The sequence below is a fragment of the Phaethon aethereus genome, assembly GCF_964289735.1.
Source record: "Phaethon aethereus genome assembly, chromosome: 5".
Taxonomy (NCBI): domain Eukaryota; kingdom Metazoa; phylum Chordata; class Aves; order Phaethontiformes; family Phaethontidae; genus Phaethon; species Phaethon aethereus.
In genome coordinates, this window is record NC_138579.1 from 14,828,828 (window position 1) to 14,845,357 (window position 16,530).

The following is a 16,530-nucleotide window of genomic DNA, read 5'->3' on the forward strand; positions in this document are numbered from 1 at the left end:
TGTCTTTAGCCTACAGCCTGGAATCTGGAGCAAACGTAGCGCATGTAGCACCGATAGCCAGAATCCACAGAGCAGCTGAATGTGCTTCCCTCCGGCTACATGTTTATTCTAGGTAAGTCCAAGGGTCAGATTTTCAAAATGTTCATCTCTTAGAAGCTCCTGCTAAAAACCCGTTCATTTGCACGGAGACCCAGAAAACGGGTCACCATTCTCATGGCTAAAACCTCAACACCGCAGACTAGACCCAAAGAGGCCTTTATGGTACCGGTATGTCTACTACACATAAAATATCTGAATTAATTTAAAATAGTTTGCAGAGAGCCAGAAGGTGGTAAAAGTAAACCTGTGCTAAGGTAGGACTGTGGAGCTGGTGGGGAGAAACCACTTTTCATGGAGTCCAAGACCTCAAGCTTTCATAAAAACAGACAAAATGCAAGGTCCAAAGGAAGCGCCTACAGACTCCGGTGGCACCAACAGCGTAGCGGCTCTGTCAAAAGGAGGCACCTTCTTACACTGCCACGTTTGGCAGAAGACCAAGGGGACCCCACAACACTGTGAAACATCCTGATTGACAACAGTCAGCAGCTGTCATGCATGAGTCCGTCGGTATCGCCACTGACACAGATACGGTCTGCCAAACTTGGGGCTAGATGGCAGCTTTTGTCGAACTGTATCAATACCTCAATGTAAACGAACACTTAAGTCTTCTAGACTTATTTAATGAATTCAGGGGGCAAAGTTGTTCCATTAAGAAAAATAAAATTGCCCCAGAACTGCACGACTAAGGAGGAATGTAAATCTCTCCCAGGCAGAGCGTGAGCCGCTAATGTACTCGCTCGTCGGCAGCCAGCAGCCTCCGTCCAGGAGCAGGCAGACCTGGCGGCGACTCTGTCCTTCCCTCAGGAGTCAGCTCCTCGTCTCCCATCTTTTGGGCTCGGAGATGCTCTGGCTTGGGGCATCTCTTCTTGAAGGGCAGCCCGCGGCAGCGAGAGCGGCATGGCAGCGATCGGACCGCTCCAGCGCGGCTACGAGTCCCGGCCAGTAATGGAAAAAAAAGATTTCTGTTTGGGATTCTCTAAGTCTGTTGTTCTCACAAGTAATTAAAGTGACATTTTCCCTGCCATCTGTAGGATTTTTGAGGATGCAGTCGAGTGATCTGTCAACAGCCCTCGTTCCAACAGTGAACAGACCGTTCATGCCTGTTTCTCTGAGCTGAACCTGAAGAAACGAAAAATGCCAACCCTTGCAAAAAAAAGTCTGTTTGCCCTTGCGAGCCTCTTGTCACATGAATAATTTTGAAGCGAAATAATATCCTCTAATAATAATTCTTTTGAAGAACAAACTCCATCCAAACATTTCACATAGGAGATACGACGTTGTATTAATTAACCTTGTATTAATTAGAATGGTAGAAAATCCAGTTTGCAAAAACTATTTGCTTCATGACAGGATTTTTTTAATAATTTGAAACGGTGGATTTTTTTTTAACTTACTAGCATTAAAAAATTATTTGCTTTCTCTTACATTTACCTCCTTTCTTACATTTTTTTATTTTATTCTTTTTAATACAATAACTGGATTTTGTAGAGCTCATCTGCTGGAAATTGTTAATACCTGTCAGGTTTCAACAACCTGTCAAAACTGAGCACTACCAAAAGCATCTACGTAATAATTGTTTTTCAGGTAGTAATTCAAACAGTACATACAGAATTAAGTTGAAAAAGGCTGTAGTTTTGATATAATACAAATATGTGTCCTTTAGGAGTAAAATAAACATATGAAAACATGCAGGAGAGGTAAACAAAATCATGTAAAGCCTCTACTTGAAAATGGGGGATGATCCTAAAAAACAGACTGAGTCTGTTTGTGTTATAATCATATAGAAGAGGGAGGAAGAAATCTTTTGAAAGCATATGTATTGTTTTCTGAATAATTTAAGACTTAGAGAAAAGATATTATCAACATCAGTAGCTAATTACTTTGAATATCCTGACACAGAAGTATACATGCTCATCGTTTTGGACAAATATGACAGTCGTACTGTTGTAGGGAGCGTAGGATCACACAGTCCCGTTGCTAAACGCCATACAATAGAGAAAAAAATCCCTACCCTTAAAATACCTCAAATTACAGGGTGGCACACAGGCAACCGGAGGACAACCGAGAAGCGAGAGGGTGTCGATGGCCTCAGTACTCTCACACGTGGAGGGCGGGAGGAAGGGGCTAAGAGCAGACGCAAAGTCACTCGTATTGGCAAGTTCAAGTCAAAGAAGCAGCGTGGATACAGGCACAGTAAGAAGCCAGGAACTCAGCCCCAAAACGATCAGAGGGGCAGTCAGGGCCACCGGTTTCATACGCAGTGAAGGGCAGCAAAATGTGCAGGTAAGGGCTAAGGTGGCTGTGGTCCTTGGAAGCTGAAGTCACAGAAGAGCAACGCTAGAAACGAACAGCAGAAAAGCAAGAAATAGGAACTGAAACCAAAGCAAGGTGAAAGGGAGTAGCTGAATGCTTGGTAGAAACAGCAATACACAAGAGACACGAGGAGATGAGTCTCTCTGAGCAATGCTACACCTGCTGCAGCCAAGATCAGGGGAAGGAAGGAAGGCGCAGAAGCAGAAGCCCGACTGTAACTCCAGCCGTGGACTCGAGAACCAGCCTTATGCGACACGGAAGGGCAGGAGAAGACAACTACTGCAGACAGAGTAGCAGGTGAAGGAACCAGGTGTGAGAGTCCCGGGTGCTGCTGAGGGAATGAAATATGCAAAGTTCGGGAAGAACTTTTCTTTCTTTTATTTTTTGTTTGTTTGTTTTTTCTTTTCAAGTAAAAAAAGAGGACACTCCTGAGAAAATAAATAAATGCAAGAAGTGAGGAACAAAGGTGGAAGTGGGGAGAGCTGAAGATTATATATAACAATAGTGAAATTGTGTAGAATTTCCTGGATAAAGAAATACAAAATCACTTTAACAGCCATCAGATATTTGGCTCAAGATATTACCCACCATTTTCTAATTCAGCTAATACGTTTATCAGGTTTTCATAGAGGAACAAAGACACATTTAATAGCAAAAGTTAGAAACAGAAGAGCAGCAGAGGCACAGATGGGATGGGATTGTTGAAAATCCCCTTTGATCAGTAACCCTAGGGATGAACTTGCAGGATTCCTCATCTATTTCCTGTAAGGGATAATAGTTTAAAATAAAGAAGGGGATCACAAATACATTATTACATCCCAAGAGTAGCACTGTGGGAGAAGGATGAAAAGGGAATAAGCCAACCCAATTTGCAGCTCCTGTTTTCTCTGCTGCAAGTAGTGACAAATCACCTGCAATTCTGAAAGCTGAAAACCTGAAAGCAACCCATCCGCAAAAGCAAAAAAGTTAATAAACAGAAGGTATCGTGGCATAATCAACCAGGTATCCAGACAAGAGGAGAACCTGTCATCTGAGTATTATGACCTCCTGGGATTGGATTAACCCTTGACAGGGTAGGTTTATTATGCCTTAGTTCCACACACTTCAAGCAGAGGGAGACTGACATCACCATGAGAAGAAGTTCCAGTGCTCCTCTGTCCATGTGCTACTTCTCCACATTGCTCCTTCCTCCGTACAAGCTCAGTACAAGCATTCGTTTAGCCATGTAGCTGTACTCGATGAGGAAACTGAGGAAGAGGAGCTGCTGTTTTGTAGTAGCTGTTCTTTGCTTTCCTGGTCTTTTTTTTTAACCTGGGCCCATCTCCCAGCTGGCTTCTCCCTATGGCCACGGTAACTCTTGTGCTGCTGCATGGGCCGGGAATAAGCAGCAGGGGGTGAGACCTCTTCCTTCAGCGACAGTGCTCAGTAATATCGGCTTAAAGTGACCCTGAAACCCCGGCCTGCAGAAGTCTTGCCTGAGGACAAGTTCCTACCACAGAGGAATTGTCAGGAGCTCTCGCCACGGGCGCAGCCCTGTGCAGTGGAAGGACGCTCCCCCACCAGCCGAGTGCTCAGAAGTGATGTGTACCGGGATGCAGGACCAAGGGAGGGCGCAGGTGAAAGCGTGCGGCATGTCCTCCTGCCCTGCCGCGAAGCTGGAGCTTCACTTTCCATGTGTGCGTTAGGGATCACATTCCCAGAGTCATGCTCATGCATGAAATTACGTACCCCAAAATCTAGGTTTGATCCCCAAGGGTTTTCAAATGCAGCTCTAATCAAGGTCACAAATGTGTATCGTTAAGTAAAAGCCTGTCTCTTCTAGCAAGTGCTTCATGTGGAAACAAAGATACTTTACTAAACAGGAAGAATACATTGAAAATTCACTTTAATACATGTTTATTGGTGTCCTGCACTTTCAGTGTAGGAGGTTGGAGATGTAATAAAAAAGTTTCAAAATTTATTGATTCCATTTCACTTAAACCGCTCTAAACAACCAGTGCTTTAGAGTTCAGAGAATGAACATTTACTGTCCATTACAAGCAAAATTTTAATATTACCTTTTTCGAGTCCGCTTAGAACTCCTCTCTCTTAAAATTCTTCAGATACATTCCTCAAAGTAAACAATACATTTCAATCTGTGTCACAATCAACATTGGTAAGGCCTTCTTAACCATTTTATACCACCTCCACTATTACTTCATTGCAAAACACAATCTTATTTCATACTATAAATATCCATCCATGCACAAAACACAGGGGTCAGAAGTTACACATTAATATCTCATGTAGGCTTCCAAGACTTCCGTTACCCTCTGCAGGTTTATGGTACACTTAAAAAGATATCTTTAGACTTGGTCTACTTGGTCTTAAAATACAAATATACAATATCCATAAGCATAAAAAAGTAAAGCTAGACTGCCTTACCATTTGTTATGAACTGCTAAAATCTTATACATGTACAATATAGCATCATGCTGATTAATATACATATTAGTTAAATATATCAACCAATAATGGGGATGTGGCCAAGCTTTTTTGTTTTGTTTTCAAAAAGAAATTGTTCATATACAAGTAAAAAGATTTTTAATTTAAACTCATATGGAATACCTGAACCACATAGACATATGTAAACCCTGCTGAGATCAGGTCAAACTGGGGCATAACCTGCTGATTCACTTGAAAGGGAACACAACTCCTCACCGGTGATACCCACGGTGTGCTATTCCCAAGAGAATGCAAATTTACCAGCATTCACATTTTCAGGTCTGAAACACTAATTTTTGCATCTTACATCTCGGTTTATACTTTTTGCATCTATTCATCATCCTCCATCAGAAACAATTCAGTACCTCAACACTGTCATAGATTTTCTAAGTAAGTAGATATACAGTACAAAGTGTAGATAGTGAAACAAATAAGCACATATATACAGTCTTTGAAAGGCATTTTTGTGACCATTTAGCAGTGTTTATAGAAACATTTAAGATAGTCACGTTCCGCTGATACCACTGTATTGCAAACTGTCAAGCCACATTTCTTATATTAAACTTGTACTGCATTGTATATTGTACAACAGAAGAGAAAACGATCATTCTTAAGGTGTGACACAATGAAAAAAAAAATCACTAGACTGAGTAAGGTAACCAGCACAGGGCTTAATTTTCCTGAGGTTTGTAAGAATTTTTTAAACAAAAATCACAGTGACCAGGCTAAACTGCAAACATACTGTTAAGTTTTAAATATACAGTTTATACATAAGTTCTGTGCATGGTTGACTCAACTGTGTTTGTTCACACTGATGTTTCCTCTAAATGACTCGCCATTGCATAATACTTGTATCTTTTCCGCCTGTGGAGATGAGATGGGTGTCTTCACAGAGAAAATCTACATTAGTTACATGACTACTATGTCCACCGTACACATGGCTTGGAGCCTAGAAAACACCATATTAGTGAGACTATAAACTGTCATAAAAACATATCATTATAATAAACATTCACATGACAACGAAAGCAAGGCATCACATCATTCTCTTAAAAGTATTTTAATACTCAGTGCAATTTTAAATTTAATTGTAGTCTCAATCAACCTTAGGTAAATCCCTTAGGCATATACATATTCCCATCCTCCTTTTTTTTTTTTTTTTTGGTACATAGGAAAACAACACTGAATGCATTTGTGCAAATTAAAAGAGTAAATTTTTTTGGAAATACCTTACCCTAAACTGTGAACATGGATATGAGAAGAGATGTACTTTGCCAAAATCATCCCCTGTTGATAACAGTTTTCTCCCATGGGATCGACAGACAGCATTGATATCTGTTCCATCTGAACCTTCAGGCCATACACCTGAAACACAGAGAGACTAATTAAAGGTTTTTATAGTGGAAATAAAAGCAACCGCTTAAGTTTTTGTTAAAATATTAATAAAGGACTACTTGTTTAAAAAGAAGAAAAAAACTGTAAAAATAACTGCAGCTGAGTATGTGCACTTCACTACCAGCAAAAGAACAGCTCCTAATAGGAAATCAAGCACATAAACAAATACTTTATTCCCTCTAGTCAGCAAAGTGCTTTTTACTCTGGAAGAAAGAATTCTGCTGAATTACGGTCATGTGTCTGAGCCTAAAAGAGTTTTCATATGGTTATATAGAAAAATAACAGTTACTGCTTTTATTTTCCCTTATGCTTATGCATGAGCTAACATACTTTCTTCATACTACTGTAGTCTAAAAAACTACCTATGTATGATTCAACATATTTTCTTCATATTACTGAAGTCTAAGACCTATGAAACAAGAAATTATATAGTTTAAAATGTGATTCAGTAATTAATAGATCCCTCGAAAAGAAACTGAACCTCCGGTAACTTTAAAAAATGCTTTTGTTTTACTGTAAGTAATTCTCCTCCTTCCTCCTGTACTCTACTCCTTGCTGTTCTTGCACAAAGTGGTGTTCTAAAAGTAAACTGTAGACTCATCAATGCAAGGACCAAATCTATGCACCACATCTTTAAAGCCTCTGAATACTTGCCGGTAATAAATTGTAATTATAATAAAATCCAACCAGTTATTGACATTTCATTTTTTGTATGCAGTACTGTGGGGTTTTTTACCATTTTTGTAGTTCAGATTTTATGTAATCCCTACTCAACCGAAACGATACCTAACTTTCAGAGACCAATGACATAATCAATTATAATGTGTCCTGCCACTATGATTTGGCAAAAAAACCCACCTTGTCTTGGCGTTGTGATTCTCAGTGACTGTCCCCATGTCACACACACTCTGCAGCGTCCCCCTGAAGTCCTGCCACGAGAGCGCATGCTCTCCCTTCGTTATTACTACGGGTCAGGATGAGACAGTTGCTACTCCCCCGGCTTACCCTCCCATCCCCTGGAAGGACGCCTGTGCCTGCCACTGACTCCAAAGTGGGCATTTGCCCCGCACTTGGGAACAGCAAGCCTTCGACCCGCATGTCATCCTTCCCAAATACAGTCTTTTATCATTCCACAGCAATTCAAAAGCACTAAGACAAAGTGATTCCATGTCTCTATAAGGAATTACAAATTGTTGTAAATAAAATGAAATAAAGTACTGCTTTGTGGACTGCCCCCAACTCTCCTGGTGTGTGTGGAAACACCTCTTCGATAGATCAGGGAGAGTAAAAAAGAGGCTTAAAGAAAAGAAAGGAGCAAAGAAGAAATACAGTAATTGCTACTCATAGAATCATGAACACGTAGAATGAGGAGACACAGAAAAACTGCTTTAAATAACTTCTTTGACAAAAAGAAGGATGTATGAACATCAAATGCTCGCTGAAAAGAGGCAGTCTGCTGAAGAGGTCACTATGACAAGCTGGAGATAAGCCCTAAAGGAAATGGTTTAAGAAACAAGATTGCCATTTCGAAATGGGGAAAGGATCATATCAGGATTTTTCTTTGAGACTCTGTGCTCTTTCAAAATTTATTCCAGTGTCTCACTGTCAGTTTTTCCAAATATGTAAACTCAATCCCCTTTGCTGAAAAATTAGTCCGTTTTTTTCCCCATCCTCTGCAGACATGGAAAGAGACCATTTCCCTTCTCTCATTTGAAGATTTATGCCATTTTTTTTTCTCCTCCTCTTCTCTAAAATTCATTCATTACATCTCTTCTCCCAAAACAGTATTTAGATGGGTAATTACTCTTGGTAGTCAGCACGTTATCTGTTGGTCCAACGCGCAAAACCCAGAAGCAGCTATTCCAAATGTGACTGAAGCAGATACTGATAAATGGACAATTACTTCACGTTTTGCATGGCATCCTTTTCATTATACATCCCACTAATGCATCTGCCTTTCCTACAACAGCATAACGCTGTTGACTCATGTTCAGTTTGTATGCAAGAGTAATCTCATCTTTCTGTGCTGATCTGCTCTCTTGCCCGCTCTCCTCCATTTGTGTTTGTCCAACTGGGTTCCGCTGTTCAAGTGTGTAGCCTCCTAATTGTCTCTATTGAATGGCCTCCTTTTTTCATACCATTCCTCTATTTCTCAAGGCAACATGCTAATCCTGCAGCTTCATGCCACCTAAAAAGTCTACATGCTTTTTTGTCATCCATGCTATTAATAAATATATTCAAACAAATGTAATATTCAGTGTACAGTCTTCTAGTCAGTTTTTAACTCAACCGGTCTGAGCTCTGCTTTGCTTGCAATGTTGTCAGGCTTTGTACAGCATCTCAGATTTCTTCTCTTGCTGTCCTTCACCTCAAATACTGTTTTTCCCAAAACAGGGCATGTGATAACAACTGACACCTTGGTTGCAAAAGCAGACAGATCACTAAGTGTTTTAAAGTCTTCAGTCCTTCACATTTACACACGTTTTTATCACTAAAATATCCTCCCCTTGAACACACTTCTTTACATGCTGTTGATTTTCAGTTGAATCATCTCTGAACATTTCCAGGCTGACTAATCTGTTAGTCTCCCATGCTTGAAGACAGGTGTTCAACAGATCAATGTTCGTTTTCCCCCCTGCATTGGTTATGTTGATCTGCGAGTGTTATGCATTTATAGTATTTGTGATTTTCATGCAGTTCTGTTAGAGTGAGAAAATACCCCTAGTTTCAGTCAGCCAATAGCTACTGAAAAATCAATATACGAGAAGCCTCACGTCCTTGATGATGTGATTGCTTCTTCAATGTCCAGCGGGGCAATCCCGGCAAGCATTTGAAGGCCGTTCATACTGGCTGCTCTGAGGCCCCAAAGTACTGAATAGCAGAGTGACTTCCAACATTACCGGACCGATTTCCAATTTATAATTTATGAGCTTCTTCAATTTATTATTCTAGCCACTAACTTTGCACTTTATCCTCTCCATATGGGCTCTGAAGGTAAATATATGATTCCGCAGATACTGCATTTATTTGTCTCCATTTTTCTGGTACTTTGCCTGTTCTCTGTGAGGTCCTGAAAATAAGTACTAATGGTCTCAAGATTATGCTAAGCAGTTGTTTATACAGATACAACAAGGTTTGTCACACTCAGATACTTTGAAAATATCTGACTTCTAACTACTTTCCAATCTACTCCTTCCCTACTGAAAGCAGAGGTCTTATCCTTTCATTACTGGCACTAACTGGGTTAGCCATCAGATTGTAGCAAGTCTTCTAATAAAGACATACTAAAAAAGAAAAAAGCGTTGAGGTTTTTAATACTTCAGCCTTAGCAGAGTCATCTCTCCTCTCCACATAGCAGACCAATATTGTTGTTGGCCCTTTCTGTTATTTCTGTACTTGTCACAAATATGCATTTATGTTTAGGCTTTGTTTATGTGTCTCCTTGATCCTCCAACAGCCTCTACTTTCTGCATTCCTCTCCCTTGTAGGAGAGGTCATCAACAGTTCAACCAAATTTGTGTCTTGCTGCCACTCCTATCTTTCCTCTGGGCTGGCAGAGTTTGTGTGCTTCATATCATCTAAGGAACTACCATATCTCACCTCTTCTCCAACTTCAGATCTTCCCTAACAGGGCTTTGGATTTTGCCAGTTTGCACCCCAAAGTCCATTATTTTCATTTCACTGCTCTTTTTCCTTCCTATACTGAGGAGCACACCTCCCTAATTCCACAGTCATTCCTACACAAGATGCATTCACATTCTCAGTAAGTTCCTTCCAACTCCCCAGAATCAAATCAGGAAGAAATTCCCCTCTAGGTGCTTACCCATTTCCTGTATCAGAAGAATTTTGAGAACTTGCTCGTTAGCCCCTGTACTGCAATTCCTTTCCCCAAAGACACTGGAATAGTTAAAACCTTACACTCTCAGAAATTCCTATGATTTGACTGATTCTGGTAGCTATTAAAAAAATTCCATGCATTTGATCTTTCTGGAAGAATAGGCAACCGTGTAACCTTACCACTATCAGTATTCTTTTTTTTTGTCTATAATTATTATGCATTACCTTTGTAACTTCCCAGTCTGAACCTAACTGTATAGCTATGAATGCTCAGTACATATGGCACCATGTTCTCTCCTTGTGCATTGCATTTCCTTTCTGAGTAAGTTACATCCTTTTACTTTAAAATTCCATTCATTTGATGAACATCTTCACAATCTCTATGACATTACTAAAATGATAATTGTGATAATTATTAAAACTAGCAGCTACTTTTATTTATTCCTCATCTTTGTGGCTTTGGCTTACAATAACCAGCTCAGCATGGTGGACTGCAAGTGTAACAATGTACATGCGGTTTCCCCAAGTTCTCCATCAGCCCAGTAGATCATCCTGTTCCACAGTCTGGCTCCAAAAGCTGATCTGCTGCAAGGCGGGGGGCGGAAAAACCCTCTCAAGTGTGACACTCCTCTCCTATGACTCTCTATGCACTAAAAGGAGCCTAATAGCACTATAATTTGCATGAATCCAAATTATAAAGTAAGGAATACTCACTTACAGTATTCATCATCTCAGAATATCTGAACCTGTGATGCTAAATGCAAAGCCTTTGTAGCTCTATAACTGTGTGTCAGGTATACTCAAACCCCAAGAATATGTTAATATAAAGGCCTTCATCCCCCATGTCAGCACGCAGCCAGTCTTCTACGATTTCCTCCTTTTACTACGTCTGCATGTTGTAGTGATACCCAAGCACTGCTTGTCAGTTAAATTATACAACATTTGAATGTGTCTTCCCAGCATATGGCTACTGCCATCCCATCTTGAGGCTCTAAAAACATGTCCTTTCTGGCTGCCTTCAAACACATCACTGCATCTATTCTACTTGAAACATGGGTGAAAATCTTCCTTGCTTACTGCTTATACTAAACCAGGCTCTTCGCTGAACTTCTACCCTGGCTTCCTCGTTTTATCTTGAGGAGTCAAGAACTTGACGCTTCTCATACTCAGCTTTTGTAACGACCTGTCTAGTTCTGCTTGCGTTGTAGAATGCATACACTGGGGAAAGCAGCAACTTCAACGCTGGCAGAAGAGAAGTTCCATGAAAACAAACCATCCTGCTTTTGTTACGTTTTTCTTCTTTCTTCTTGCGTTCCTTTCACCTAATTTAATTGCTATATATTGTATCAAAATACATTATAAGTACTTAATGACGGAGACTGTCACCCGTTTTGTGTTTGCACAGTAACTAGTGCAAATGAAACTGCTTCTGGTAAGGGGATTTGGCCCAGTAGCTGCCTAAATAAAAGATAATTCCATAGAATTGGTACCTGACATTAAAAATTACAAGAAGCAGCTCTAGTGTGACAGAAAGGGCAGTGTGTGATTCCTTCCTTGTCTCCCACTTATGTTGTAATGTAATATTTATACTTGAAACTAGCAAGAATATTAAATCAAAGCCTTTCTGGATTGAAATAAGAGGACAGATTGTAAGAAAAATGGCATAACAGAAGTTCTGTATTTTTCCCTGAAATATGAATAGTCATGTTTCGTCAGAAGAAGTTGGCAATCCAACTGTTTGTTAATAATAAGAATGGTAAGAACTTTTAAGAGGAAAGATACTTACCAAAAACATGGAATCCTAAAGTACAGGTGTAAGTGGCCCACTCTATATCTCTTGTTGTTTCAACACTCACAACTTGTTTACAAGCAGAGGGGATCCCTACAAAAGAAAAAAAACCAAACACACACAACCACATGACAACATTTTTAATTCTCAAATTATATAGATTTTTGATTGCACCAGATGAATTAAAACATATGGTCTATCTTGGCAGTTATATGGTCTCATTTAAATTTTAAATCTATATTACACTGCCTGAAGTTTGCACAAAAGGACTAAATATAATTCTTACTCACAGTATAAGATTTCATAGTCTCCTGAATTAGACACAAGATACTGTGAATTAACAGACCAATCCAGATGAGTAATGAAGCTGGAATGACCCTACAAAGAGAAAAATACTGTATTAACTGCACTAACAGTATCTCTCAGTGTGACAGCATTAATACAGTGCTACAAAACATACTCTAAGTTGTTAATATTGAACCAGGAGTAAAAAGGTTACTTACCGAACATTTGCCAATTCTAGTGTACTTTCTTCCATTTTCACTTACGCCATATATATAAATACAGTTGTCATGGGAACCTATTGCTAAGAAGTTTCCATCTATAAACATAAAAGTGAACTGTAATTATTCCTGTAAGAAAGATCTCAGGCTAATGTTGAAAATTTAGTGTGTCACAGACAAGGGGAGCTGTTCTTAAAGGCCTTCGTACCAAAAAAATGAAGAAAAAAAAATTCTATTTTTTCTTTTCCAGTTTCAAATTGATGCATGTTTCAAGATTACAAAATAGCAAGTTAATGCAGCAAATATTACTGTTAAAAACACCCGACACTTCTGGAAGTGGCTACAGCCCATTTAGGGCTACCCCGTTTGCAACAACCTGTGCAGTTAAGTCACGTTTTGTTTTTCTTCTTCCCAGTGAAACCATATTGAACAGGAGGGGAAGAGAAGGAGGGAGGGAAAAGAAAACTAGAGCTGAAGACACCACCCATTCAGTGTTGCCAATGTTTCACGGCACATTTATTTTCAATTTCAGTATGGTAAGTGGGGAATTATTTTAAAACAAACCAACCCCAAATTTAAAAAAAAAATTCCCTGCTCCTTTCTAACCAGTAAATAAATGCTCTCAAACCTGGTGAGTAACGCATTACAGACAGCTGTTCGTTCCCATCTGTGTGTACAGTGACCAAGTCTTTTGTTTCTGTGTCAAACACAAACCACCTGTTGTAAATACAGAAAGAGGCCAATAAATCATTCCATAAGGAGTTTAAATCTACTGTAATCTTGACCAACTTTTCTTCTGTCAAAATATCGTAAGTTTTACACCAGCAAAAGAAAAACAGCAACTGCTACTTGGTTTGGTTTATTTTTACTTTAACAGAAGGATAGTTTCTTTCCCATGTTTTTTAAACAGAAAAATGATCAGACATTGACCCTGATATCAGTCTTCAGCTTTTAGTCTGTTTTACTATGTGTCATGCGTTAGAATAAAGCAAGCACTACATATAATGACCCTTCTCCTTTAATGGCCCTCCTCTACGCTATGCTGATGTTTAAATTGATGCCTACATTAAATCCTAGAGCAAATGAAAAAAACAAGAAGGAATCAGGACCATTCTCTTTTGACAGAAGGATTAGCTTTAGTTATTGTTTTAAGTTTATTAATTTATTTGTTGGGAAATTTAATTTGTGGAAACACATAGAAAGGACAAAGATAAAATTTGCATTTCAATACTTGTATCAAATTATTAAAGGAAAAGTAACGATTCCTCTCAAAGTTTCTCCTTCTGATTTACTTTATTTACTAAAGAAAGTACTAAATAAAATATTATTTGCTAAATAAAGTAAATTTAGTAACTGAAGTAAATCCTTTGTTCAGGATTGATATACAATCCGAAATAATCTTGGCTCATAACCTATAAGCATTCTATATGTTGTCAGTTAAATGCAACTCCTCAATACTAACAGCAAAGTCTGCCCTCAAGTGACATTAAAGGAGAGGATGAAGTTATGGCAAAGGCTCTCCTTCCTCCTGTGACAGACAGCCAAGGCTACACCCGGGGTCTGCCGTTGACCCACTATGTGACCATGGGCTCAGCCTGCCTTTTAAGATGGAGATATTACTTTTCACCTTGGTTTTGTCTGTCTTGTTTATGCTTTACACTCTTAAGGCAGAACAAGTCTCTTAATATTCCTTTTTACACTATGTCTAGCACAGTGGAACATTTGCCAAAATTTTGTTAGAGCCTCTGGACGTTACTGCATTACAGATAATAAACCACTTGTTAAATTTTTGAACGAGCAACCTTCTTCTATGTGATTTCCTCTATGTTGTCCTAAAGAGAAGATCTATGTATGCATCTACATGGTTAACTCATCATCTCAAACTCCTCCTTTAGCCTCTCCTTTGCCACGATGGACACAAAGGTTTTACATTTAGGTCATTGGTATGGTGACAGCAGCTCCCACGCATGACCTCACTTGCTAACCTAGGCTTCCTGCCCTGTCCAAATCCATCTCCTCCCACTGATCTGAGGTTGCCGCTCTCTCAGGACAGAAACCATTTCTTCGTTCTGTGCTCATGCAACCCTCAGCAAACACGGGGCACTGGCCCGAGACTAGGGTTTCTAGGCACTGAGGCAACACAAATAAATTTCACTCTGAAATTCAACGGAATCAATAGGGGATGAACATATTGCATGCATACATCCTCAAGGCAAGAATGTGAACTTGGACATGAGCTGGAAAAATCACGTACTGTTTGTTGGTGCCCAAGGTGTTGCTCTGCGCATCTTACCTTCCAGTTAGCGTCCCTACTGCAACAACAGATGCTGAAGGATGAAAACCCGAGGACTGTGCTGGATCCTAAAATGTTTCAGAAGGAAGCACACTTTTTTTACCAGTCCAGGTTATAACAAAACACAGTTCAGTTATCTGCCTCAGGAACAGTCTCTCTTGTTGGGTTTTTTGGGGGTTTGTTTTTTTTTTTAAATAGAAACTGAGCAGAAAAAAACATTTTAAACTGGTTGAAATATTACCCAGTAGATTTTTTCCTCTCTATACAAGGCCACTGTTTTCTTTTCTTCACCCTCTAAAAATAACTTGGCAAGTGATTTCATAACAATAACATTGGCAAAGGCAGCTTCTCAACAAATCACAAACAAGTAAGAGATAAAAATAACTTATTAAATTAGAGCTGGCCTAAGAATTAAGTATCAAAGCTGCAGTTTACCTACTGTCTAAAGGACAAGCAAGGACATTATTCGACAAAGGTATGTATCGCTTTGCACGGAGGGGAAAAGCCTAACTTCTGCAGGGACCAACGCCGTTTTCAGCACTTGCCAGTTGTAGCTTAGTGGGAGATTAAGGGCATAAACTGGGTTTCTTGTTTTGATATGCTATTTTAGAACATTTCACTTTGTATAGTATATTACTATGGAGTCTGGCAGAATTGCAGTGTTTTTCTTGCAATTTTAACATATGCCTAAAAACCAAGGTAAGCACTTTCTTTCTAATACTTGTTCAAAGAATGAGCTCCGGAACTCTTCAGGTTATAGGAGAAAGTCCCAAAATAAATAGCTTATTTTTTCTGATACCTGCCAAAAAAAATTTTAAAATGTAAGCGAAAAAATCTAGCAATATATCTCACAAAATGCTTATGTCCTTGATTTTCTGTATTCAAAACCAGTATCATATTGCAGCCATTTTAGGTGTAACGGATATTCTCATTAATTTTAAACAAGTGACTAATTTCAAAGACGTTACTAACTCTAAAGAAACTTCAAAGAATTGCTGAGATGCAGGATTTCCATATATATGTTCTAAACCCCTACAGTAGTCCAGAAAAGAAATTTGCTAATTCTTCTAAGTATAATTTCATAGTAAATACTAAAATATTCTCTTGAATAAACCAGAGGTTCAAAGAGGGAATTTAATCTGAGCAGTAACTTGTACTCATAACTGCACTGAAAAGACTTTACACAGAACTCTGACAAAAATAGGTTAACGTGAAATGATTTATTTACTCTAGATAATCAGTCACTGCTTTATGAAACAGTCTCAGACATTTTAAGTGGTTAATAAGGAGATTATTGTAAAGACTGATAATAGAAATCTTGTCTTAACGAAGCAGTGTGTAAAAAAATATGAAATTAAGTCTAATAGTCCTGCTGCTGTTGCCATCAACCTTCTCAAAAGAATCAAGGTAAATAAAGCAGTTTCTTAAACATTTCAGTAACAACAGTTTCTTAGAGAGTTTTTGCATTTGTAAAACTGCATCTAAATACTAACTGAAGCTCACGGTAAGTCATAATCAGCTAAACTCCAGCTCTGTTTTTCAAAGGACACAAAGGATAAACCAGTGGAAAGAATGTCCTTTTTTGAGTTGATGATTACTTAACTAACTTTATTTCTGAGACAGCAGTTTATCTGGTTAATAGATTTGTTCCTATTCCCCATATTGTAATTATCTCCACTAATGATGTTTCACTATCAACCCAAACTTCTAAATGTTCTCTTCTTCAGACTGCAAGACAGCAAAGTGCCAAATTTTTCACTTCTCTTCACGGCTATAGGCCCTCCTCAGTATCTCGTTCCCGTAATGAGAAATACATC

The 16,530-nt window shown here is 39.0% G+C and overlaps 1 protein-coding gene across 3 annotated transcripts in view; it reads right to left on the minus strand.

The window, feature by feature from the left end:
• Positions 1 to 5,719: 5,719 nt before the first annotated feature.
• The window catches only part of EML1 (EMAP like 1), a gene marked incomplete at its 3' end in the record, with an annotated part of 86,882 nt that continues 76,071 nt past the window's right edge, over positions 5,720 to 16,530 (minus strand). For all 3 annotated transcript variants that reach the window (XM_082000647.1, XM_082000646.1, XM_082000645.1), the window contains 7 exons: positions 14,714 to 14,781; positions 13,049 to 13,137; positions 12,421 to 12,518; positions 12,208 to 12,295; positions 11,915 to 12,010; positions 6,131 to 6,261; positions 5,720 to 5,845 (listed from right to left, as the gene is read on the minus strand). In XM_082000647.1, the coding sequence (XP_081856773.1) occupies positions 5,720 to 5,845; positions 6,131 to 6,261; positions 11,915 to 12,010; positions 12,208 to 12,295; positions 12,421 to 12,518; positions 13,049 to 13,137; positions 14,714 to 14,781 (696 nt within the window). The remainder of the gene's footprint in view (positions 5,846 to 6,130; positions 6,262 to 11,914; positions 12,011 to 12,207; positions 12,296 to 12,420; positions 12,519 to 13,048; positions 13,138 to 14,713; positions 14,782 to 16,530) is intronic.